The following is a 26441-nucleotide window of genomic DNA, read 5'->3' on the forward strand; positions in this document are numbered from 1 at the left end:
CATCCCTCACACCCCCTACCCGCAATAACAACCAAAACAGAATCCCCCTTGTCCTCACGTACCACCCCACCAACCTCTGAATCCAACGCATCATCCTCTGACACTTGCGCCATCTGCAATCTGACCCCACTACCAAAGACATTTTTCCCTCCCCACCCTTATCTGCTTTCCAGAGGGACCACTATCTCCGTGACTCCCTTGTCCACTCCACACTCCCCTCCAGCCCCACCACACCCAGCACTTTTCCCTGCAACCGTAGCAAGTGCTACACCTGCCCCCACACCTCTCCCTCCCACCCCCCCGCCCCCATCCCAGGCCCTAAGAAGACCTTCCATATCAAACAGATGTTCACCTGCACATCTGCTAATGTGGCATACTGTATCCGCTGTTCCCGTTGTGGCCCCCTCTGCATCGGGGAAACCAAGCGGAGGCTTGGCGACTGCTTTGTGGAACACCTACGCTCGGTTCACAACAAACAACTACACTTCCCAGTCGCGAACCATTTCAACTCCCCCTTCCACTCCTTGGATGACATGTCCATCCTGGGCCTCCTGCATAGCCACAATGATGCCACCCGAAAGCTGCAGGAACAGCGTCTCATGTTTCGCTTGGGAACCCTGCAGCCCAAGGGTATCAATGTGGACTTCACAAGTTTCAAAATCTCCCCTCCCCTGACTGCATCCCAAAACCAGCCCAGCTTGTCCCGGCCTCCCTAACCATTCCTCCCACCTCAAGCCCCACCCCCATCTCCTACCCACTAACTTCATCCCGCCTCCTTGACCTGTCTGTCTTCCCTGGACCGACCTATTCCGTCCCTAACTCCCCACCTACATTCACCTTCACTGGCTCCAACCCCGCCTCTTTGACCTGTCTGTCTCCTCTCCATCTATCTTCTCCTTTATCCATTTTCTATCCGCCTTCCCCTCTCTCCTTATTTATTTCAGAATCCCTTTCTCCTCCCCCATTTCTGAAGAAGGGTCTCGGCCCAAAACGTCAGCTTTCCTGCTCCTCTGATGCTGCTTGGCCTGCTGTGTTCATCCAGCTCTACACCTTGTTATCTCATAACCAAAGGACTCTCTCTTGCCCTGAGTGCTGGAATTCAATCATGATTGAAAGGAATTGGAACTATTGATAAGCTTTGAGATTCTATCTGTAAAACTAATGACACATCTGGTAAATTACCAATCTGCACACAACCAATAACTGCCACTGCAATGGCTGTAACATTCAACTATTCACTCTTCTCAAACAATTCGGAGACTGATCTATATATATTTTTTTAAAAGTTTGTATTTCTGGATTCATTTCTTATTTCTAAGTTTTTTTTTGAATGGTATTACATTACTACCTTTTCATGCTTAGTAATTATTAAACTTGCTCTTTTTTGCAAAATCTAAAAAAGCCTGGTTAAATTAGATTATTTTAAAATGCAAATACATTTGGATTTGGGAGAAAGGTATCCATAAGGAACGGGATTTGGTGTTAAGTGGACCTTGTTACAACCAACCTATTTGAAGAAAGAAGGTTAGCCATTTCACCTGTTTTCCCCCACCCCCACCAACCTGGGAGCTTCATGATTTTGGGTATCCTGTCTGGGAATACCTCTATCCTTCTCTGTCTATCCCACAAATTATGTGGAGATTGGGCCTAACAGTAACAAACAACTAATGGTAAAAAGACTCTGACATCCTGGCAAGCAGAATAGAGGGAGCCAGGGAATAAAAAATAGGATCTCGAAGGTAATGACCTCAGGATCACCATTTAACTTTGCACTGATCCAAATCCACCCATTTTGTTCATAAAATGAACCCAACATTTTCAGGTCAATTGCATTTTATCAGAGCACCTGTTTCCTCTAACTTGACAGTCCTGACTCCAGCAGGTGTTCCTCTGCTTGTCTGTGTCTTCATTGGGTCTGGCATTTATTTCTCGGGCTGGACAAACATGGTCAAGATACTGTTTCAGAGATAGTAGGAACTGCAGATGCTGGAGAATCTGAGATACCAAGGTGTAGAGTTGGATGAACACAGCAGGCCAAGCAGCATCAGAGGAGCAGGAAGGCTGATGTTTCGGGCCTAGACCCTTCTTCAGAAATGCTATAATTATTGAGAAAACCAATCAACCACCTCCCTACCCCAGCCAATGTTCATTTTCAATGTTAATGTCCTGCTGATCCCCACTAGCTTGGATGTTTACAAAAGAAGCATTGCTGGATCTCGCTGTAGAGCCGTTTTGAATCTGTCAACTTCTGTGCATTCTGGCCTCCTTTTAATCTAGAGCCTTGATGTCACTTCAACATTTCAACCAGCAGAGTGTGCTCACTGGCTGTGATTCTGAATTGGATTGTTCGTCGTGGAGACTTTACAGCCAAAATCCAGTGGAGGGCACTGCTATCTATGTTTTGGTTAGTCTCTGGCTGACAATGTAAACTAACTTCTTCCTGTGTCCACTTAGGCCTAACAAACCCATATTCTCCTCAGTTGAAATGCAAGTGTCGAGAGCCATTCCACCCACTGTGACCCATGGCTATCCATTAATGGAAGATAAGGTACCCCATCATCAAGCGTCCTCCAAATTGAAGATGGTGTCTATTTGAGGTCATGTGTTTCTACCAAGGTTCTTCCTTCTCTGCTTCTACATTAAGATGTTCAGTTAAAGCATCCTGCAGTCTGATAGATAAGTTGTCACCATTTTGCTCCTCTTAGTTAATGATATGAATGGGGCCAAGTCGAGCTTCAAAGCATTTCCGCTTCAGCCTTTCTGCTCCTATGATGCTGCTTGGCCTGCTGTGTTCATCCAGCCCTGCACCTTGTTGTCTCCTCCTCAGGACTGTTGGCCAGCTGAAAACTGGACCTAGCAAAGAAAATGCTTTTCAGCCATCCGAACATCATATCCAATACATCGAAGTTGATTTTTCAGCAGTTTTGCTTGAATAGGAGGGAGGAACTCCAGGACATTAAAATCACTAGGGAAATGGTACTGGGCAAATTGTTGGAAGTGCAAGCTGACAGATTCCCCAGTCCTGACTGACTTCATCCGAGGTTTTTAAAATAAATTTTGAGAGAAAATTTGGTGGTTTGGTTCCAATTCTTCAAAATTCCCTAGATTCAAGGAAGGTTCCATGAGTTTGGAAAATAGTGAATAGCGCTCCCTTATTCGAAAAGCGGGGGAAACAAAGCAGGAAACTACAAGCCAGTGAGCTTAACATCTGTCAGAGGGAAACTTTTAGAAGCTATAATTAGGACACTTTAGTTAGTTCAAGATAATCAGGCAGAGTCAACAGTGTTTTGTGAAAGTGAAATCCTGTTCAAACGTTTTATTGGAGTTCTTCTGAAAAAGTAATGTTCTTGTGAATATAGGGGAATTGATGAATATACTGTCATTAGATTTCCAGAAGGTATTTGATAAGGTGCCATAACAAAATTTATTCCAGAAAATAAAAGTTTTGTGTTCAAGAAAACATATTGGCATGGAAAGAAGATTGTCTAGCTAACAGGAAAGCAAAAGAAGGTGTAAATAGGCCATTATCTTTTTGATAGGTAGTCAGCCAATTTAGGATCAGTGCTGATATTTCACTTTTTTTTGCAATTTATATAAATGACTTGAATAAAAGCAACAAAGGTATGGTCACTAAATTTGCTGAAAACGCAAGAAGAGGTGGAAAAGAAAGTTGTGGAGAGGATGTAAGGATGCTACAAAGGGGTATAGATAGGTTCAATGAATGGGCAAACATTGGGCAAATAAATATAATGTGGGAAAATCTGAAGTTACCCATTTTGGAAAAAGAATAGAAAAGAAGTACATGATCTAAATGGTGAAAGATTTTAGAGTTGCGAGATCTACGTGTCCTCGTGCATTGATTGCCAAAGGTTAGTAGGAAGGTACATGAAATAATTTTTAAAAAAAACTTATTAGTGGGAAGTGGACTTCCCAGCATCTATTGCCCGTCCCTAGATTAGCTGTGATCTTACTGAATAGTGGAATTTGCTCAAGGGGGTTGAATGTCCTCCTCCTGCTCCTGATGTGCATGTTCATCTGTTTGTTACAGATCAAGTCCAAATATGCCAAATCCCCTTTGCTCATAGGATGGTGCTTCTCTTCTTAAGGATGTCAATGCTGAAAATTTATATTTTGAACAATTCCCTGTGAATCCACAAACGCTCCTGATGTTCTTTTGCCTATCCCCAAGTATCCTGTGGTAGAATCAAAAGGATGTTTTACCATCAGTGTTGTAACAAGTTATAAAGTGGATCAAAAACAACAAAAGCCTGCAGCCCCATGGTATTCTAGCTGAGGGCTTCAAAGCTACTAAGCTTTTCCTGTGGAAACCATCCTATATTAGAGGTATTTCCTTCTTGTCTACCGGGGGGAAAATTCTGCCATGCATTTTTCTGAATTGCCTTCCTCCTGTAGCTGAGGAACCCCTCCCAGATAAGCTTGTGAAGTCGGAAGAAGAAAAGCAGAATGGATTGCTACCTGCCTCCGAGTTAGAGAGTGGGAGTAAAGGATAATTATTCAGAGTGCAAAGTGATATTCCACAAAGGTCAGTGTTGATCCAGGACTTTGCAATCAAAAATACAATTTCTATCCTGATGACCGAACTGAAAAGATAATTAATACTGAACAGGATGGAACAAATTCCAGGAGGATATTAATATACTTACAGAATAGGCATATATTTGCAAATGAAGTTCAACATAACTAAATATGAAGTAGTACATATTAGTGGAGGTATAAGGGGATCATTTATTACTTAGAAGAAGCAAGTCTAGAGGGGTTAGAAGAACAAGGGATACCTAAAGTGCAAATGCAGGTTATTAGAAGTTGTGTGAGAGGTTATCAAGGCCGTGGAAAAAGCAAATCAAGTCCTAGGTTTTATGTCTAGAGGGATAGAATTAAGAGTAGGGAATTATGTTAAACTTTTATCAAACTTTGGTTAGACCACTCTTGCAGAGTTCTGTGTTTCTGACCATTATCATCATTTAAAATGGAAGTAGAAGCATTGGAGAGGGTACAGCAAAGATTAACAAGGATGAGATCAGGAAAATTTACATTTCATGGAAGGATTGACAGGCTGGGTTCTGCTTCTTTAACCAAAAGCTGGCTGAGGAGGTGAAAGGTTTTTGTCAGAATGACTACAACAGAATGCTTCCTCCAGAGGGAAGGGCAAAGCTAATGACTATCAATATAAAATAGTCACCAATAAATCTAAAAAGGAATTCAGAAGACAATACTTTATCCAAAGAAGGTAGCATGTAGAACTCATTACCACAGGGAACAGTTGACGTGAATAGTATAGATGAAACTAGACAAACATTTCAGTGAGAATAGAATAAATTGCTGTAATAATTATTTAGATCATGAAATGACTGGAGGAAGCGTAGAAACATCATCATGAAGGTTGGGCTGAATGGCCTGTTTCTCTGTTGCATTGCTGTAGTACAGCAGCTATCATGTTTGTCTCTCATTTGAAAGGTCCCCAGATTTAAACCGGTCAGAAAAGCAAATCCAACATTATTGGGTGGCATGGTAGCTCAGTGGTTAGCACTGCTGCCTTATAGTATCAGGGACCTGGGTTCAGTTCTAGCCTTGAGTGACGGTCTGTGTGGAGTTTGCACATTCTCAATTGTGTCTGCATGTTTCTGCTGATTTGATGGGCCAGCATCTCTCTCTGCAGTGTAGGGATTTTATGTGTTTACTCCACATAGTCAATCTGGATCTTAAAAGGGTCTTGCTATCAGCAGGTGCCCCCACCCTCACAATTTCCACCACTGCAATTTTCTCAATGCATTTACCACTAGGATTATCAACTCTGCAGTGTAGTGTGGAGGCTGAAATTCCACCACCACACCTGTGCCACAGTCTTGAATGGTGGTTCATCCTGCAGTGATCTCCCTGCTCTTCAAATAGTTTATTAAACCTGGTGCCCAATTTACCGTTTGGATGCATATTAAAATTTTCCAAACTAGAAAGGGAAGAGAGCTCTTCCTGTGTCCTGAACAGCCAATCTCTTTCAACTAACTAACTGATTATCCAACTCCCTACTGTACTCATCTCTGTCTTAAATGACAAACCCTTACTTTGAACTGTGTCCCTTGGCTTTAGGTTCTCCATAAAGAGGAATAATTTCTCAGCATCCATTCTGCCAAGTCCCACCAGGATTCATAAGTTTCAATAAAGCAACATTTCATTCAGTTAGAGATAGTAGGAACTGCAGATGCTGGAGAATCTGAGACAACAAGGTGCAGAGCTGGATGAACACAACAGGCCAAGCAGCATCATAGGAGCAGAAAGGCTGACGTTTTGGGCCTAGACACTTCTTCAGAAATGGGGGAGGGGAAGGGGGTTCTGAAATAAATAGGGAGAGCGGGGGAGGCGGATAGAAGATGGATAGAGGAGAAGATAGGTGGAGAGGAAACAGACAGGTCGAAGAGGCGGGGATGGAGCCAGTAAAGGTGAGTGTAGGTGGGGAGTTAGGGAGGGGATAGGTCAGTCCAGGGAGGACGGACAGGTCAAGGGGGCGGGATGACGTTAGTAGGTAGGAGATGGGGGTGGGGCTTGAGGTGGGAGGAGGGGATAGGTGGGAGGAAGGACAGGTTAGGGAGGCGGGGACAAGCTGGGCTGGTTTTGGGATGCGGTAGGGGGAGGGGAGATTTTGAAGCTTGTGAAATCCACATTGATACCATTGGGCTGCAGGGTTCCCAAGCGGAATATGAGTTGCTGTTCCTGCAACCTTCGGGTGGCATCGTTGTGGCACTGCAGGAGACCCAGGATGGGAGAAAGCGTCCGTAGAAACCATGAACCTAACCCTCCCTCTACGGACCCCTTCTTCCGCCTCCAGCACACCCCTTCCTCCTGGACACCACCCCAAGGCCTCCTACCCTCCCTCGATCTCTTCATCTCCACCTGCCGTTGTGACATCAATCGCCTCAACCTCTCCCCCGCAGAACGTGCAGCCCTCCGCTCCAATCCCAACCTCACCAACAAACCTGCGGACAAGGGAGGAGCAGTTGTAGTATGGCGCACTGACCTCTACATCGCCGAGGCCAGACGCCAACTCTCCGACACCTCCTCCTACCGCCCCCTTGATCATGACCCCACCCCCGAGCACCAAACCATCATCTCCCAAACCATCCACAACCTCATCACCTCAGGTGACCTCCCACCCACAGCCTCCAACCTCATCGTTCCCCAACCCCGCACCGACCGCTTCTATCTCCTTCCCAAAATCCACAAACCTGAATGCCCTGGTCGACCCATTGTCTCCGCCTGCTCCTGCCCCACCGAACTTATCTCCAACTATCTGGACTCCATTTTCTCCCCCTTGGTCCAGGAACTCCCTACCTACGTCCGTGACACCACCCACGCCCTCCACCTCCTCCAGAACTTCCAATTCCCCGGTCCCCAACCTCATCTTTACCATGGACGTCCAGCCACTATACACCTGCATTCCCCTTACAGATGGCCTAAAGGCCCTCCGCTTCTTCCTGTCCCGCAGGCCCGACAAGTCCCCCTCCACTGACACCCTCATCCGCTTAGCCGAACTCGTCCTCACTCTCAACAACTTCTCTTTCAATTCCTCCCACTTCCTACAGACAAAGCGGGTGGCCATGGGTACCTGCATGGGCCCAAGCTATGCCTGCCTCTTTGTAGGTTACGTGGAACAATCCCTCTTCCGTACCTACACTGGCCCTAAACCCCACCTCTTCCTCCATTACATTGATGGCTGTATCGGCGCCGCCTCGTGCTCCCACGAGGAGCTCGAACAGTTCAACCCTTTCACCAACACCTTCCACCCCAACCTTAAGTTCACCTGGACCATCTCTAATACCTCTGTCTCCTTCCTGGACCTCTCTGTCTCCATCTCAGGCAACCACCTAGAAACCGATATCCATTTCAAGCCCACCGACTCCCACAGGTACCTAGAATACACCTCCTCCCACCCACCTTCCTGCAAAAATGCCATCCCCTATTCCCAATTCCTTCGCCTCCGCCGCATCTGCTCCCAGGATGAGGCATTCCACTCCCGTACATCTCAGATGTCCTCGTTTTTCAAGGACCGCAACTTCCCCCCCTCAGTGGTCGAGAACGCCCTCAACTGTGTCTCCCACATTTCCCGCAACTCATCCCTCACACCCCGTCCCCGCAATAACAACCAAAAAAGAATCCCCCTCGTCCTCACGTACCACCCCACCAACTTCCGGATCCAACGCATCATCCTCTGACACTTCCGCCATCTGCAATCCGACCCCACCACCAAAGACATCTTTCCCTCCCCACCCTTATCTCCTTTCCGGAGGGACCACTCTCTCCTTGACTCCCTTGTCCGCTCCACACTCCCCTCCAGCCCCACCACACCCGGCACTTTTCCCTGCAACCGCAGGAAGTGCTACACCTGCCCCCATACCTCCTCCCTCGCCCCCATACCTCCTCCCTCACCCCCATCCCAGGCCCCAAGAAAACTTTCCACATCAAGCAGATGTTCACCTGCACATCTGCCAATGTGGTATACTGCATCCGCTTTACCCGTTGTGCCTTCCTCTAAATCGGGGAAACCAAGCGGAGGCTCGGGGACCGCTTTGCAGAACACCTATGCTGGGTTCGCACTAAACAACTGCACCTCCCAGTCGCGAACCATTTCAACTCCCTCTCCCATTCCTCAGAAGACATGTCCATCCTGGGCCTCCTGCAGTGCCACAACGATGCCACCCGAAGGTTGCAGGAACAGCAACTCATATTCCGCTTGGGAACCCTGCAGCCCAATGGTATCAATGCGGATTTCACAAGGTTCAAAATCTCCCCTCCCCCCACCGCATCCCAAAACCAGCCCAGCTCGTCCCCGCCTCTCTAACCTGTTCTTCCTCCCACCTATCCCCTCCTCCCACCTCAAGCCGCACCCCCATCTCCTATGTACTAACCTCAACCCGCCCCCTTGACCTGTCCGTCCGCCTTTCATTCAGTTAGCTTCCAATGAGTGTAGGCTTAACTTGCTCGATCTTTCCACAAAAGAAAATTCCTCCATTCCCAACATGATCTGAGTAAAGAGATGACAAAGTGTAGAACTGGATGAACACAGCAGTCTAAGCAGCATCAGAGGAGCAGGAAAGCTGATGTTTCGGGTATGGACCCTTCTTCAGAAACGAGATCTGAGTGAACCTTTTCTGAATCACCACCAATTCAAATTTGTCTTATTTTAAATAATGAGAACAAACCACTATAAGAGTACTGTAAGTGTGGGCTTGCCAGTATCTTGCATCACTGTGGCAAGATTTATCTACTTTTATTGTCCATTCCCTCTTGCAATAAATGAAAATTCCATCTAGCTTCCCCAATTGCCTGGTGTACGTGCATATTAACTTTATATAATTCATATACAGGAGCACCTAAATCCCTTTGTACCCCTTTGTATTACAGTATTCTGCAGTCTCTTGCCATTCAAATAATACAAGGAACCCTGATTTGTAAACATCTGACTTACAAATGCATGTACTTATAAATGTGATACCATACAGTAGTGTAAATATAAAGACTTGACTTACAGACATTTCCTGTACATATATATTTGCCTGCCTCACATTGTCCTACATTGTGTTGCAACTTGCATACAAATTGACTTGCAAACAGACTCCAGAATGGAACCTATTCGCAACCTGGGGACTGCCTGTATTTTTTTTTCAGTCATAGAATCACTATAGCACAGAATGAGGCCATTCAGCCTATTTTGTAAATGCTGGCTCTCTGTAGAGAACACCTGTAAGTACCTAAAATCAGAGGCTAGTTCGAAAGAAACTAAACTACCCCACAGCTCCTCTGACCCCAATTTGAAGAGTGCAGGAAATGTCTTAACTTTATCCCCACAACCAAAAACAGTGTAAAGACAAAAATAAAACTGGAATCCAAGGTAGACAAACAGGAGGCTGGAAGAACACAGCAAGCCAGGCAGCATCTGGAGGAAAGGAGAAGTCAATGTTTCTGGTATTACCCTTCTTCAGGACTTGATGATTGCTTTAACTTTATTGGCTGACCATAGAATCCTGCTATGTATTGCATTTGAAAGTATTCCATTGTTATCAAATGTCCAGAATGAATCTTACCATTTTTTTTAAGATGCACCATAGAAAGCATCCTATGTGGATGCATCACAGCTTGGTATGACAACTGTTCTGCCCAACACTGCAAGAGCTTACAGAGAATTGTTAATGCAGCCCAGTCCGTCACACAAACCAGCCTTCTTTCTGTTGACTCCATCTACACTTCCGGCTGCCTAAGGAACGCTGCTAATATAATCAAAGATCCCTCCCACCTGGTTATACTCTCTTCCACCCTCTTCCATCAGGCAGAAAATACAAACATTTTAATACACATACCAACATATTCAAGAACAGCTTCTTCCCTGCTGATATCAGACTTGTGAATGGACCTCTCATGTGTTAGAGTTGATCTTTCTCTACATCTTCTCTGTAGCTGTAACACTATATTCTGCATTTTGTTCTATTACCCTGATGTACTTATGTAAGGTGTAATTTTTCTGGATAACATGCAAAACAATAGCTTTCATTGCATCTCTGTACATGTGACAATACTAACTCAAATCAAATGCTTCACATGCTGTACTGCTATATAGTTAGGTATGTTTCTTATACTTATATTTTAATTGGAAGTTTTTTTTAAAAAAAGAGAAATCAGAGAACTGTTTATAATTTGAAAGATTTCATATCTAAAGGCTTAAAATATATCTCTAATCCCTATCGATGTTTATCACTCACTATTTTGGTAATATTTTTAAAATGTCAAAAATAAATGTTATCTTTAATATTTCCAGTGGGATTCAATTCTGAAACCCGACAGGATAGCATTTGTTTCACCAATTTGATCAGCTGCACAAATTCACCCTGAACATTGAACGGGTTGATTAGAAAATACCTCCAGAGCTGTTACACATTTCTGGAGTAGATGTAAGGGTATCTTACACTATTGTATGATCACTTGTAAAGTCCTTGTGCCCATGGATACAAACAGCCTGTAAAAAGGTCTGGGTTCATGTCCCAAGTCGGGGTCATACCATAATTGAAGAGGTTGATATACCAACTGTTTGTAAGGTCATCTTTGAGAAGTGTATTCTTCTTAGCTTCAGCAAAAACGTGAATTAAATAAAGTGTAACTTGATGCCCTTTTAAAAAATAATAATTGTAAAGCTAAAGGAATTTTCTTGTTCCTAAATTTCACCAGACCCCATCACCTCCTCAAAGGGGCGGACCAACATCGCCCTAAGTGGAACCTGAGACCTTTCCACACTGATCAGACAGTTCTGGAGAGAACACCCCCCGCCCCCCAGCTCCCGCCGCAAGAAAACAAACCAGGGGTTTTGTTGTGGATTCGATCGAGCCTGGAAAAGGAGCCCGTTGTAAACACGGCTAGCTGCGCTCATGTTCTCTCAGGAGCGACATTCACTAGAAGCGATGCCCTCTCTGTGAATGCACCTGCTGGTCAGAGCCAGGGCTTTTCCTGGTGGCGGTGGGGAGAAAAGTCCCAGACGCGTGCAAACCCCGTCTTTTAGGAATTTCCCAGCATTAGAGGAGGGCAGACGATATGGTTCCTGCTATCCAGCACAGTGTTTTTCTGTACCTGGTGCTCTCCTGCCTTTACCCATCCCATGCAGCGCAGGTAAGGAGCAAGTTCAGTCTTCACTCTTGTATAGAAAAACCGTGAAGCGAGAACAGGAGGGAGATGAGTTTATTTGTGAAAGAAGTGAATAATTTGCAAAGTAAACGATATGCCTTGGGACGCTATTGTTAGTTTCCAGAGTTTACCGCAAGCCCGTTTAAAATTGATTTGTCCAAGAGCGTTGGAACAAATTTTACAGGAAAACACATCTCAGGCGTTGCACGCGTTAAACTATTTGTTTAATGCGTGTTTTAAAGAACGTGTTTGCAAGAGCATTTCCACCAGCTGTTAATGTATGTACATAGAGGAGGAGCTGCTCACAGGGAAAGGTTTAAACATTGCTGGTAGTGGTCGCTGTGCAGCAATGCACTTTGCAGAGATAGTTCTAAATTGGAGAGGAGCTGGCCGGTGAAATGAAAACAAGAGTGTAGGTGCAAGCGTGATAGTTCTTAATGTTCGAGTATACACCACAGCTACAGAAGAGCAAACGGCTGTAGTTCTGATGTGGAGGTGCCTGTGTTAGACTGGGGTGGACAAGGTCAGAAATCACAGGACACCTGGTTATAGTCCAACAGGATTATTTGAAAACACAAGCTTTCGTAACCTCGCTCTTTCTTCAGGTGTTAGTGAGAGAGATGGAATCAGACACAATTTATGTGTAAAAGGTCGAAGGGTGACACTACTGACGAGGATGTATTAAACAACCCTAAGATGCTGTTAAATCTTTAATCAGTTAGAAGGTTTTAATTGATCAGTAAATCCCCAGTTTTCTTTCAAGTCATGGTCCTGAGAGAACTAATGGTTTTATCAGTGTAAAGAAGAGGTGACATTTTAGGTCACACAATGCATGTTAGGTGTGACACCTTGTTTAGAATCTGATTGTGTTTTGGTTTGGAGTCAGACTGGTTTTATTTCTAAAATAGGAAGTTATAAAATGCCACATTGACTGACTGTCTCTGAATTGTGTGCATTTTGAACAAACTAGAATGTATCTGCAAATGCAAATTCACCCCATAGATTTACATGTGTGTTAGAAGGAATGAGGCTCCAAAAGCTTGTGTTTCCAAATAAACCTATTGGACAATAACCTGGTATTGTGTGATTTCTGACCTTGTCCAATCTAGTCTACACATTCTCTCTCTCGCTGTCTCACACACACACTGTCTCTCTCACACACACTCTCCCTCACATGCACTTGGACACACACACACAATCACTCGCTGTCTCTCTCTCTCACACACACACACTGACATCTCAGCTATAGAGTAGCACAGAGCTATTGTGCAGTACACAGCTGTAGTCCAGCACATAGCTATCATGCAGCATAGAGCTATAGTGCAGCGCACAGCTATAGTGAGGCACACAGCTATAGTTCAGTACACAGCTATAGAACCATGCACAGCTATAATACAGCACACAGCCATAATGGGGTACACAGCTATAATACAGCAGACAGCTATAGTGCACTACACAGCTTTAGTGCAGCGCACAGCTATTATGCGGCACACAGCTAAAGTGCAACATGGAGCTGTATTGCAGTACACAGCTATAGTGCAGCTCACAGCTCTAATGCAGCAAACAGCTGTTGTGCAGCACACACAGGATGCAGTTTTACTGCAGCACAGAACTATAGTGCAGTTCATAGCTACAGTGCAGCACAAAGCTATAATGTTGCATACAGCTTTAGAACAGCACACAGCTGTAGTGAGGTACACAGCTATAATATAGCAGACAGCTATAGTGCAATACACAGATTTAGTGCAGTAGACAGCAATAGTGTAGCACAGAGCAATTGTGCAGTACACAGCTGTAGTGCAGTACACAGCTACAGTACAGCACACAGCTAGCTATACTACAGCACATAGCTATAGTGAAGTATATAGGTATACTGCAGCATACAGCTATAATGCTACTTCAACCTATAGTGCAGCACACAGCTATAGTACAGCACAAAGCTATAGTGCAGCATACAGTATAGTGCAAAAGACAGCTATAGTGTAGCACAGACCTATTGTGCAGTATACAGCTATAGTGCAGCACCACAACTGGAGTGAAGTACTCACATATAGTGCAGCATACAGCTAAAGTTCAGTACACAGCTGTTGTGCAGTACACAGTTACATGCACTACACAGCTATACTACAGTACACAGTTATAGTACACAGCTTTAATACAGCACATAGCGATACTGCAGCACACAGCTATAGTACAGCAGACAACAATGATGTGGCCCACAGCTATCGTGCAGGACACAGATATAGTGCAGCACACAACTATAGTGCAGCATACAGCTATATTGCAGCACACAGCTGTAGTGCAGCACACAGCTGTAGTGCAATACACAGCTATAGTGCAGTACATAGCTATAGTGTAGCACAGACCTATTATGCAGTACACACCTATAGTGCAGCATGCAGCTATATTGCAGCATACAACTATAGTACAGTACACAGCTGTCATGCTGACACAGCTATAGTGCAGTGCACAGTTACATTGCATCACACAGCTATAGTATTGTACACAGCTTTAATACAGCCTACAGCTATACTGCAGCAGACAGCTATAGAGCAGCACACAGCTATGGGATGGCCCACAGCTATCGTGCAGAACACAACTATAGTGCAGCATACAGCGTAATGCCTCACACAGCTATAGTGAGGCACACGGCGATGTTGCAGCACACAGCTATAGTGCAGTTCACAGCTATTGTGAAATACACATCCATAGTGCAGCACACAACTGTAATGCAGCACACAGCATAATAACCGCACACAGCTATGTCGCAGCTCACAGCTATAATGCAGCACACAGTTATAGTGCAACACAGTTACAGTGCAGTACACAGCTATAGTGCAGTACACAGCCACAATGCAGTACACAGCTGTAGTGCAGCACACAGTTATAGTGGAGTACATAGCCATAGTGCAGTACACAGCTATAGTGCAGCACACAGCTATAATGCAGCAGACAGCTATAGTGCAGCACACAGCTATAATGCAGCATATAGCGTAATACCACACACAGCTATGTCGCAGATCATAGCTATAGTGCAGTGCATATCTAAATTTCAGGTCACAGCTGTATTGCAGTACACAGTTATCGTGCAGTATACAGCCATAGTGTAGCACACAGCTATAGTGCTGCACACAGCTATAGTGCAGCACCATAACTAGAATGAATTACTCACATATAGTGCAGCATACAGCTAAAGTACAGTACACAGCTGTTGTGCAGTACACAGTTACATGCAGTACACAGCTATACGACAGTACACAGTTATAGTACACAGCTTTAATACAGCACATAGCGATACTGTAGCACACAGCTATAGTACAGCAGACAACAATGATGTGGCCCACAGCTATCGTGCAGGACACAGATATAGTGCAGCACACAACTGTAGTGCAATATACAGCTATATTGCAGCACACAGCTGTAGTGCAGTACACAGCTATAGTGCAGTACATAGCTATAGTGTAGCACAGACCTATTATGCAGTACACACCTATAGTGCAGCATGCAGCTATGTTGCAGCATACAACTATAGTACAGTACACAGCTGTCATGCTGACACAGCTATAGTGCAGTGCACAGTTACATTGCATCACACAGCTATAGTATAGTACACAGCTTTAATACAGCATACAGCTATACTGCAGCAGTCAGCTATAGAGCAGCACACAGCTATGGGATGGCCCACAGCTATCGTGCAGAACACAACTGTAGTGCAGCACACAACTGTAGTGCAGCATACAACGTAATGCCTCACACAGCTATAGTGAGGCACACGGCGATGTTGCAGCACACAGCTATAGTGCAGTTCACAGCTGTTGTGAAATACACATCCATAGTGCAGCACACAACTGTAATGTGGCACACAGCATAATACCGCACACAGCTGTGTCGCAGCTCACAGCTATAATGCAGCACACAGCTATAGTGCAACACAGTTACAGTGCAGTACACAGCCACAATGCAGTACACAGCTGTAGTGCAGCACACAGCTATAGTGCAGCACACAGTTATAGTGGAGTGCATAGCCATAGTGCAGTATACAACTATAATGCAGCAGAGAGTTATAGTGCAGTACACAGCTGTCGTGCAGCACACAGCTATAATGCAGCACGTAGCTACAGTGCAGCACACAGCCATAGTGCAGCACACAGTCAGAGTGCATAACACACCAATAGTGCAGTACACAGCTATAATACAGCACACAGCTATAGTGCAGTACACAACCATAGTGCAGTATCCAGCTATAGTGCAGCTCACAGCTAAAGTGCAGCACGCAGCTATAGTGCAGCACGCAGCTATAGTGCAGCACGCAGCTATAATCCAGAAGGATGGTTGAAGTCAACGGTGGCACATAGGTAGATGGTTGTTGATGTTGGAGGTCAGTCATCTCAGCTCTAGGGCATGTCTGCAGGAGTTTCTCAAGGTCATGTCCTTGGCTGAAACATCTGCTGCTGCTGCATCAATTACCTACCTTCCATCATCAGGTTAGACGTCAGGATGTTTGTCGATGATTGCACAATGTTCAGAACCATTTGCAACATCTCAGATATTGAAGCAGCCCATGTTCAAGATTTGGACAATATCCAGCCTTGGACTGTAAAGTATCAAGTTACAATTGTGTTACGCAAAAGGCAGGAAATTACCGTCTCCAATAAAAGACAATCTAATCACTGCCCCTTGACATTCAATGGCATTACCATCACTGAATCTCCACCATCAACATCCTGGGGGTTACCGTTGACCAGAAACTTAACCAGACTCATCACGTAAACACAGCGGCTACAAGAGCAGGTCAGAGGCTAGGAATACTGTGGTGAGTAACTCACCTCCTGACTCCCCAAAGCCTGTGTGCCACCATCTACAAGGCACAAGCCAAGAGTGGAATGGAATACTCCCCACTTGCCTGGATGGGTGCAACTCGAACAACACTCAAGAAGCTTGACACCATCCAGAAATCAGTAGCGTTTGATTGGCACCACATCCACAAGCATTCACGCCCTCCACCACCACCACTCAGTAATAGCAGTGTGTGCTATCTACAAATATACAACCACTTCCATTTAGAAGGACAAGGGCAGAAGATATATGGGAACATCACCACCAGCAAGTTTAAGTCCGTCACCATCCTGACTTAGAAATATTTTGCCGTTCCTTTACTGTCTCTGGGTCAAAATCCTGAAATCCCTCCTTAAGGGCATTACGGGTCTACATACAGCATGTAGACTTCAGCAGTTCAAGAAAGCAGCTCACTATCGCCTTCTCAAGGGCAACTAGGGATGAGTAATAAACGCTGTCCAGCCAGAGATGCCCATGCCTTACGAGTGAGTTAAAAAAGGACACCGCTATATGGCAGCACACAGCTGTATAGCAGCACATCTCTGTTACACCATAGCAGCTGTAAAACAGTAAAAAGCCTACATCAATTCAGCAGTACAAAACCTGTTGTACAATTCACAGCTGTAATACAGCTCACAGCCGTAACACAGTTCACAGCTAAATCACAATAAACAGTTGCAATAAGCACACAGATGTAATGCAATTTTAAAAAAAAACATGGGATGTGGACATTGCTGGTTGGGACAGCATTTATTGCCCATCCCTAGTTGTCCTTGAGAAGATGGTGGTGACCTGTCTTCCAGTTCACAATTATAATGTTATTATGCAGGGAAAGGACTTAATGAATATATGGATGAGCCCCTGAGGTATGCATTATTGTAACTGTCACCTCAGTCATCATCTTACAGTACTCTGCTAGAAAGGTTGGAACAAGTGCAGCTCAAGTCATAGAGTTCTGTTGCCTTATCATTGTGTACATATCCTTAATAAACAATGTTTAAAAAAAAAAGTCTGGGGTGAGCTTGTATGAAGAATGGAAAAACCCATACTAATACACAATAATAAAACAACTCACATCACATATAGTAATAACTGTAGTGCAGCACACAGCTAGAATATAACATTAGCTGGCGTACAGATATACTGTCCACATCATTAATACAACATACAACATGCAGGTATAGTGCAAAGCAGCTCTAGAATAAAACACACATCTCTGATGCAGCATGCAGTTATAGAAGAGTGCAGATTTAGAATACAGAACACAGCTATAGAATAACACAGCTGCAGTCCAACAGACAGGTATGATACAGTAATGTCCCCATTACTTCAACGAAATAACTCCCATCATACTGCAGGGGTCAGGAAGGGAAGTGCAGATTAAAAGTTTCCCATAGAATAAATAGACCTGCTCTGCTCCTGATCCTCATGAAGGTTTGTTGGGCTTAGCCCAAACGATACAGTAGATGGAGTGTAGTTGTAGTATGCTTTATTTATTTGAACAATTCTAGAGTTTCAAAGTTGTTCCATCTAATAACAATCTGATACATTTTGCTGACATGACTGAACAGTTAACGTCAGGATTAAGTCCTGATTCACTTCTATTTTTATTGTGTAGGGTTGCCTGAACAAACAGAAAGTCCTAACTGTCATCCGACAAATGCAACAGTTCTTAAAAGGACAAGAAACACATTTTACTGATGGAATTCGAACCATGAAAGCCAAGCTTTCAGCCTTACAGATCTCTGTGACCAAACTGACAGCAGACCAACCCTCAGGTATGTTAACATCAGACCCATATCAGCAGAAACCTGTTATTTCCAAACACTTGACTATAAAAAAAAACTGAAAGAACTGTGGATGTTGGAAATCAGAAACAAAACCAGAAATTGCTGGAACAGGTCAGCAGGTCTGGTAGCATCTGTGCAGAGAAATCTGAGTCAATGTTTCTGACCCCTCTTCAGAACACTGGACTATAAACGTTGGCTATAAAGTTGTGCTATCTCCTTACCTACTGATAAGGTATGTTAAGTAATAGATCCTCTGTGCAAATCTGAGCAGGCATCCTTGGTTGCTACCCCAAGGAAGGCGAATGAAATAAAGCCTAGAAAAGTTGAGTGAATGTGTCTTATGAGAAGCCTTGTGCAAAGGGTTCTGAGGACAAGGGAGTTGGGAGCTGCCTCATTAATTTTGTGGAAACTTTAAGCCAACGGCTGTTGACATCCGAGCAGCCTGAACAAGTGGTATTTCAAAGTGGGCAGGGTCAATCTTTACCACCTCCTGAATGAACTTGATCATGGAATGCAGGCGTCAGTGGCAAAACCTATTGGTTGCCTGGAATAACTTGTAGGCCAGACTGAGTAAAAGAGGCAGATCTCCTTCCAGAACAGGTACTAGTGAACCAGATGGGTTCTTAACAACAATAAATCAAGTCTGATGGTCACCATTACTGAGATTAGATCTCAAATTTCTGATTTATTAATTGAATTTCATCTGCTACCACAGTGGCATTCAAACCCATGTCCTCGGACCATTAGTCTGGGCTCTGAATTGCTCATCCAATTAGATTACCATCTCCCAACAGCCTTTAAAGCTGGGGTCTATAAAGCTCTGGTGGAGCAAGCTAGTTGTAAAGCAATTTATAGATTCAAAATTCTGTAACCACTGTCATACTGGGCCTATCTCTTTTAACTTCATTTGATATGAAATACCTTAACCCCTAAACATCCTTGAGAAGTGATAGGACAAGGACAAAGGGCAGTGCATTGGAGAGAAGGCTGCTAAGCAAAGATGAGCTACATCCTCTTCCTTAACCAGCATCATCCTTCATTCATCAGGCTCATGTGTCCAGTAAACTGAGTTCTTAGGAGGAGATTTTTTAAAAAATATTCATTCGTAGTGTGTGGACATCATTGGCTGGGCCAGCAATTATCGCCCATCCCTCATTGCTGTATGGGTTGCTCGGCATTGCAAAGGGCAGGTAAAAGTCTTCTACATTCTGTGGGTCTGGACTTTCTTGTAGGTCAGACAACAGTAAGAAGGGCAGATTTCCTTCCCAAAAGGGTATTAGAGAGCCAGATGGGTGTTTACAACCTCTCTGCTCCTATGATGCTGCTTGGCCTGCTGTGTTCATCCAGCCCTGCACCTTGTTGTCTCAGTCAACAATAGCTACCTGCTTGTCATTTCACTGGCTTTTAATTCCAAATTTTATACATCAAATACAAAAGTCACCATGCTGGAATTAAAATTTATGCCCCAAAACATTAGTCTAGGGTTCTGCATGACTAGCCCAGTGACTTTACAACCATACCACCTCCTCCCCCAGGTATTCTGAAGCAAATAGTTAAGAGTGCTCAATATTAACACCATCTCAAGTTTCATTTCTCCACTAAAACTGAACCAAAGTTCATGGCATGGGAATGCTGTCTCTGTCTCAGTCTGTCGTAGGATTTGAGAACATCCAAAACTCAGTACAATAAACATAAAAAGTTTGTTCAAAAGTATCAATAAACTGAAGACAGTGTAGAGAAAAATGTTAAAAGCAATTTGGCTCAGGTACTTGCAGTAATAGCTGCAGTTTAACGTCTGAATTAACACAAAGTCTTCATGGATTTATAGCTCAATAGTTCATATGCATTTTACATCTTACTTATTATTGTGCCAAATTACAAAGTAGTTGCATAAAAATCTATCAGTTGTATTGTTATAGAGTCATGGTGCATTTTTACATTTCAACACGATCTAATGTACAAGATGTCAAATGACTGGTTCTTATCAGTATGGACATACTGGAGATTAGAGGCTGGAGGCTGGAGTTTCTTTTGCTTTTCTCTTCATTTATGTGCCAGGATAACAACATAAAAGTGGCAAAATCAGTGGTAAATCTTGGTACTGTGATTCTGCATAGAGCCAAATTTATGACTCATTGTCTCCACCCCGCTACCCATCGCGCTTTTCGACCTACTCCATGTAAATGAGAGCCTACATCCCAGGCTTGGAGTTGCCAGTGAATTTTCCTACCACCATCCCATTACAGACACTTCCTGGGATCATTTGGTGACAGTGTTCGTAGGCTTGGAGTAGCTGTGAAATAGGTCAATGGTGCATCGATTACCTTATTTAATCTGAGATGCAATAGAAGGAAAAGGCTGAAGCCAAGTGCAAAATTTACCTTTTTGGACATCATTTCTGCTGAGTGTGTTTTTTCCTCCTTAGGTAGAGTGATATAACTTCTGATGCTTCAGCACCCTCACATCTTCATGCTGCTAATGGTTTGCTTTTGCTGGCTCTATTGTGTTGAGGATGCATGTATCGTTATTCCCCTTAAGCAATTTTTGTAAAACAAATGGGTAAAGCAGCCTTAGGATATAGGGTCCTTCGATGGCCCACCCCATCCACATTCTCCAAAAGAGAGTAGAATCCTATCTGTGGTATCCTGACACCATTTAGATTCAGACCTGAGAATAGGATTGATAGTCAGGTTCCAAAGTTATTGCAGCAGAGGAAATTGTTTGGTGAAGGAAAACATAAGGTGTCGGGGAATGGCAGTCGGAATTCTTGTCCTGCTGCTAAATGTTGCTCCACGCCTGTGGGTAGGATCTTAGCTCAAGTTCCATGGAGATTCACAAGATTTGATACATGTCAGAACTCTCAGATCAAAGGAGATAGCCTTTAGTAAAGAGGTTCTGGCACAGTAATTCAAGGCTTAGACATGATCAGTCAAGTGTTGGGGCACATTGGATCAAAAGAATCCATTTCACAACCAATGGAGATGAAATGGCTGCCATCACACTCAGAGTGGGTGGAGTGAGTGTTTCATTATGTGAGGGAGGGGCTCCAATTTTGAGTAATGTGAGGACCTTCAAAAGGAGATAGCATTAACCAGATACTCAGACAATGCAGGTGAAAATGCGGTATTTGGGCCTTACACGTTGGCCTGGTATATGGTGTACAAATCCAAAAACTCTTGACTACACTATGCAGCATCAGAAATCAATCCCATTTGTGGCTGCAATGCTCAAGCAATGTATTACATCCTAGAAAGATTCCCCCTGGGTTTCAAAGTAACAATCACCTTCCAAGGTCCTGTACCCAGCACATGGTATAGGAGCTGCTCAATCACACCTTGGACTAAAAAACATTGTGTAGCAGTAAGGTTCTGTACCTTCATCCTTGTTGGAGTTAAATCAAAATTGTTCATGCACCTAATGATAAATAGTGAACATGTATTTACCAATTTGAGAATGTACTTACAACAAAGTTTCACCCGTGCCACGTATGTCTCCTTTAAAGGTCTGCAAATATTCCTACCTTAGAAATAAAACGAGTCTGACTCCAAACCAAAACACAAACAGATTCTAAACAAGGCCTCACACCTAACACGCATTTCTGACCTAAAGTGTCACCTGTTCTTTACACTGATAAAACCTTTAGTTCTCTCAGGACCATGACTTGAAAGGAATTTAGGGATTTACATATACATATTGATCAATTAAAACCTTCTAACTGATGGTTTAATACATCCTCATCAATGGTGTGACTTTTTGATCTTTTTACTTACAAATTGTGTCTGATACTGACTTCTCTCACTAACACCTGAAGAAGGACTGAGGCTCCGAAAGCTTGTGTTTTCAAATAATCCTGTTCGACTATAACCTGGTGTCATGTGATTTCTGACCTTGTCCTCTAAAGGCCTAGGTTTCCTTTCCCCATTTCTACTTGGTGAAGTTTCCGGGTCCGCAGCTGGAGTCCATAAGACCATAATTTGTGGGAGCAGAAGTTGGCCATTCATCCCATTGAGCCTGCTCTGCCATTCACTGAGGTCATGGCTGATCTGATAATCCTCAGGTCCACTTTCCTGTCTTTCCCCCATAACCCATATTGATTTAAAATCTCTTTATTTCAGTCTTGAATATACTTAGTGACCCAGCCTCTACAACCTTCTGCGGTAAAGAATTCCACAGATTCACTACCCTCTGAGAGAAGAAATTCCTTCTCATCTCATCTTCACTGGACAACCTCTTATTCTGAGATTCTGCCCTTCGGTCCTAGACTCTCCCAGAAGTGGAAATAGGTAATCCTAATATGACATACAAGTCTCGATTGCAAACTTCTCTCTCTCTCTCTCTGCTTTGTTATAGCAACGTGGTGTCCATCGCTGGAGGCTCCTAAACATGGCAAGAAGTTTGGCTCCAGGTACAGCGCAGACCATGAGGTGCACTTTGTCTGTCAGCCTGGCTACCAGCTCATCGGCTCCAGTACCAGAGTTTGTCAGCCGAATGGGCGCTGGACGGGAGTGAATGCTAGCTGCACAGGTACTCCTGTTTAAAGTTTCATAATGGAATGGCACTGTTCACACCAAAGACTAAAACTCTAATTATTCACTTTAATAGATAACAAAACATTTGGAAAAGTTCAAGCATCCTGAATGAGACACCACTAGATATTAGCTGGAACCAAATCACCACAATAATGAGTTCCTTTAATACATTACACTTTCTCTTTTACTCTTTCTCTGAAATGTTAGAAGCAAACATGAGAACACTTGTTTGCTGGAATGTCAGGGTGTGGTTTCCAATTTTAGAAAAGGGGTCAAGAATAAGAACAGCCTTTTGGTCTCTCAAGTCTGTTCCACCATTCTAATGCCTGATTTGTAACCTAACTCCACGTCATGTTAACTTTTATGTGCTATTACTATTTAAAAGAAGGTGTTAAACTCTCCATTTCCTTTTCTTTTTAACAAAATCAAGTTGAGATGCATTTAGATGTCACCTGCGACACAGCTGTAACACTTTCTGAGTGAGATTGTCCATCCAGGGAGTTGAACATAAAATTTACGCTGACATCTCAGTATGGTACTTGAGGGTGTGCTGCACTGTTAGAGTTCATTTCTTTCAGAGGAAGTGTTAAACCAACGTCCCATCTTTCTTCTCACGACAATGCAAGATCGTATGCACTATTTCAGGGAAGAGCTGCGTAGTTGGCCCTGCTATCCTAACCAAAATTGATTTTGCAACCAACTTAACTAAAAACAGGTTATCTGTCACATATTAGCTGTTCCATGTCCTGCACTATATATTGGTAATGATACTTCCAAAGTACTTCATTGACTGTCAAGCATTTCTGATGTTTTAAAATCCTCATAGTTTCAATATTTTCTTTTATTCATTCAAGGGATGCGGCCATTGTTGGCTAGGCCAGCACTTATTGCCAATCTCTAATTGCTCATTGGGCAGCTAAGAGTCAACCACGTCGCTGTGGGTCTGGAGTGACATGTAGTCAGACCAGGCAAAGATGGCAGATTCCCTTCACTAAAGGATATTAGTTATTTTTTCTGACAATTGACAACAATAGTTGTCATCGTTAGACTCCAAATTCCAGATTTGTTATTGAATTCAAATTCTACCACCTGCCATGGCAGGATTTGAGTAAAAATTATTTGGAAGAAATATCTTCATGCACATACTTTTTAGTGTATGGAACAATTACAATGAGATATCGAAGTCAGTTCAATGCTCATGTCTCAAAAAGAGTCAAATAAACACTTGGGAGTAGTTTCAATAACATCATTTTATTATCCTGTGTATAGGAACATCAGAACAGGAGTAGGCCATTCAGTCCATCGAGCCTGCCCCACCATTCAATATTGATCATATCTGATCAAACCCATCCCCATAACACCAATGGTCATCGGAAATCTATCAGTCTCCAGAAAGATCTCCAACGTGTTGCTAAGTAGTGAGTAATGGTTGGCTGAAACAGTCTTTAGGTATATGTAAATATATAGAAATTTCTACGCAATCAAGTTGCATTTTTGAAGGATTATAATATTTTAAAAAGTGTTGTAAAATACTAAAGGTAAATAAATCTGTTACCAAATCGACCATGTAAGTATGCAGTTGGAAATGAAATAATTGACAATGACTGTGTGTGACACTTGTTTATCAAAGGCATTGATTAAAGTAAATGGGTTAACATCTCCATCACAGTCGTAACATTAAGCGTCTATTCAACATTTGCACATTAATATCATATGAAATAATCTAAAGACTTACACCATTAGGTTGAATTGGGTCAGGAATTGATAATTAATTCTTCATAATTGTACTTGAAGTGATCCCAAATAGGAATTTTCTGAGTTACACCAATACTTAGCCGAAAATGGTTGAAGGACAGACATGTTGGTACCTAGATTCGAAAAGAAGCAATGAATAATGAGTGAGTTTGTGGTGTCTCGTCACACAAAACCAGTCTGATCAAAGTCAGCAGAACGTACTTCCTCTTAAGTGTTTAAAAAAAAAGACAGCATTACATTCCCCATGTGGGAATACCTGCATATCTCTCCCCACCTTAATGATATTTGGTCACACATTCCACTCTAAGCTCCCTATCTTTCCCATCAAGCAGCCTTTGCCAATGTGAAGCGGCCTGTGCTTACTTGCCCTGGTAACCCAGCCATGCTGCAGCTGCCAGGGGTGATGCATTTTGGAGGTCAAGGATGCATTTAGTTAATGGTCTCAGACATTTCATTAAATAATTTCATGGTCTAATGGTCAGGAGATATTTCAGGCATGCTATTGATAGCCAGCAGCAGCACCTAGTTCTGATGGAGTTAGTTCTCTGTGATGTTGCACTGGCTGGCTGTAATGTAATGTAAGCGAGCTCTGTGAGTCAGGCCATACAGGGCATGGCTCTTTTTGTCCTGTTTGAATGAAGGAAATTGTGGAACCGACGCTATTGTGATTGAAGTCCCTTAAGGAGTGTTAGAGGCAGTGTTACAAGATCACGCATGGATAAAGATGAAGGAGATCATTCTGCTTACTTGGTCTAATTCTTCCACAATAAATAGGAAAAGGAGGTGGTTGTTTAGCCCCTCAGAGTCTGTTCTGCCATTCGGTTAGTTCACAGCTAATTTATACCTTGCTTCCTTTACCCACATTGGTGAAATTTTTAATAAATCCCCGGCCTCTGAGGCTTTTGGGAAAACACATTGCAGATTTGCAGTATGTGTGAAGAAGTGCTTTTTGACATTAGTCCTGAAGAGTTTGGTGTAATTTTAGTTTAAGCTCATGGCCCCTTATTAAGGACTTCTCCACCAGAGGAAATAGTTTCTCATTATTGTCGTTTCAAATCATTGAAATGTCTTAATCACCTCAAATAGATCATACCTCATTCTTCTACGCGAAAAGGTATACAAAGCTAATCTATGCACCTTATTGTCACATGTAACCTTTATTAGTCTCAGTATCATTCCAATGTGTATGGGCTGCACATCCTTCTCCCCCTCTCCCCTCCAATTGCCCCAACACAGAATCAGTGCATCCACTCTGAGGGGCATGACCAAGGACTGGATAGGCTGAGATGTTTCTTCACTGGAGCGTAGAAGGTTGAGAAGTGACCTTGTAGAGTTTTATAAAATCATGACGGGTATAGATGAGGCGAACGGCACATGTCTTTTCCCTAGGGTGGAGGATTTCAAGACTACAGCCATATTTTTAAGGTGAGAGGAGAAAGATTTTAGAAAGACACGAGGGGCAGTTTTTTCATACAGAGTGGTTCATGTGCGAAATGAGCTTCCAGAGGTAGTGGCAGATGCAGGTACAGTTAAAAGATGTTTAGATAAGTACATGACTAAGAAATTTTTGGAGAGATATGGGCTAAGCACAGGCAGGTGGGACTAGCTTCATTTGGGATTATGGTTGGCGTAGAATGGTTGGACTAAAGGGTCTGTTTCCGTGCTATATGACTATGACTGAATGCCAGGCTTAGTATTCAGTTTAACCAGAGCTTTGTACAGCCGTAATGTAATTTGATCAACACAATACAAGCCCCACCATCTCCTTTTCCTCAATGCACCCGCTATTGTGAACTTTCTTAGAAATTGTTCCACTTATTCACCACCCTATTTTTGTTTTACTTGTGGGATG

General features: G+C 43.3%; 1 protein-coding gene across 3 annotated transcripts in view; it reads left to right on the forward strand.

The window, feature by feature from the left end:
- The first annotated feature begins 11275 nt into the window (after positions 1-11275).
- LOC109918982 (fibulin-7) overlaps positions 11276-26441 on the forward strand; it is a 41867-nt gene continuing 26701 nt past the window's right edge. For all 3 annotated transcript variants that reach the window (XM_048597176.1, XM_048597177.1, XM_048597178.1), the window contains exons 1-3: positions 11276-11664; positions 18134-18293; positions 22656-22829. In XM_048597176.1, coding sequence (XP_048453133.1) covers positions 11590-11664; positions 18134-18293; positions 22656-22829 — 409 coding nt within the window. In that variant the 5' untranslated portion in view covers positions 11276-11589. The remainder of the gene's footprint in view (positions 11665-18133; positions 18294-22655; positions 22830-26441) is intronic.

This window comes from Rhincodon typus, chromosome 5 (assembly GCF_021869965.1).
Source record: "Rhincodon typus isolate 14 chromosome 5, sRhiTyp1.1, whole genome shotgun sequence".
Taxonomy (NCBI): Eukaryota; Metazoa; Chordata; class Chondrichthyes; order Orectolobiformes; family Rhincodontidae; genus Rhincodon; species Rhincodon typus.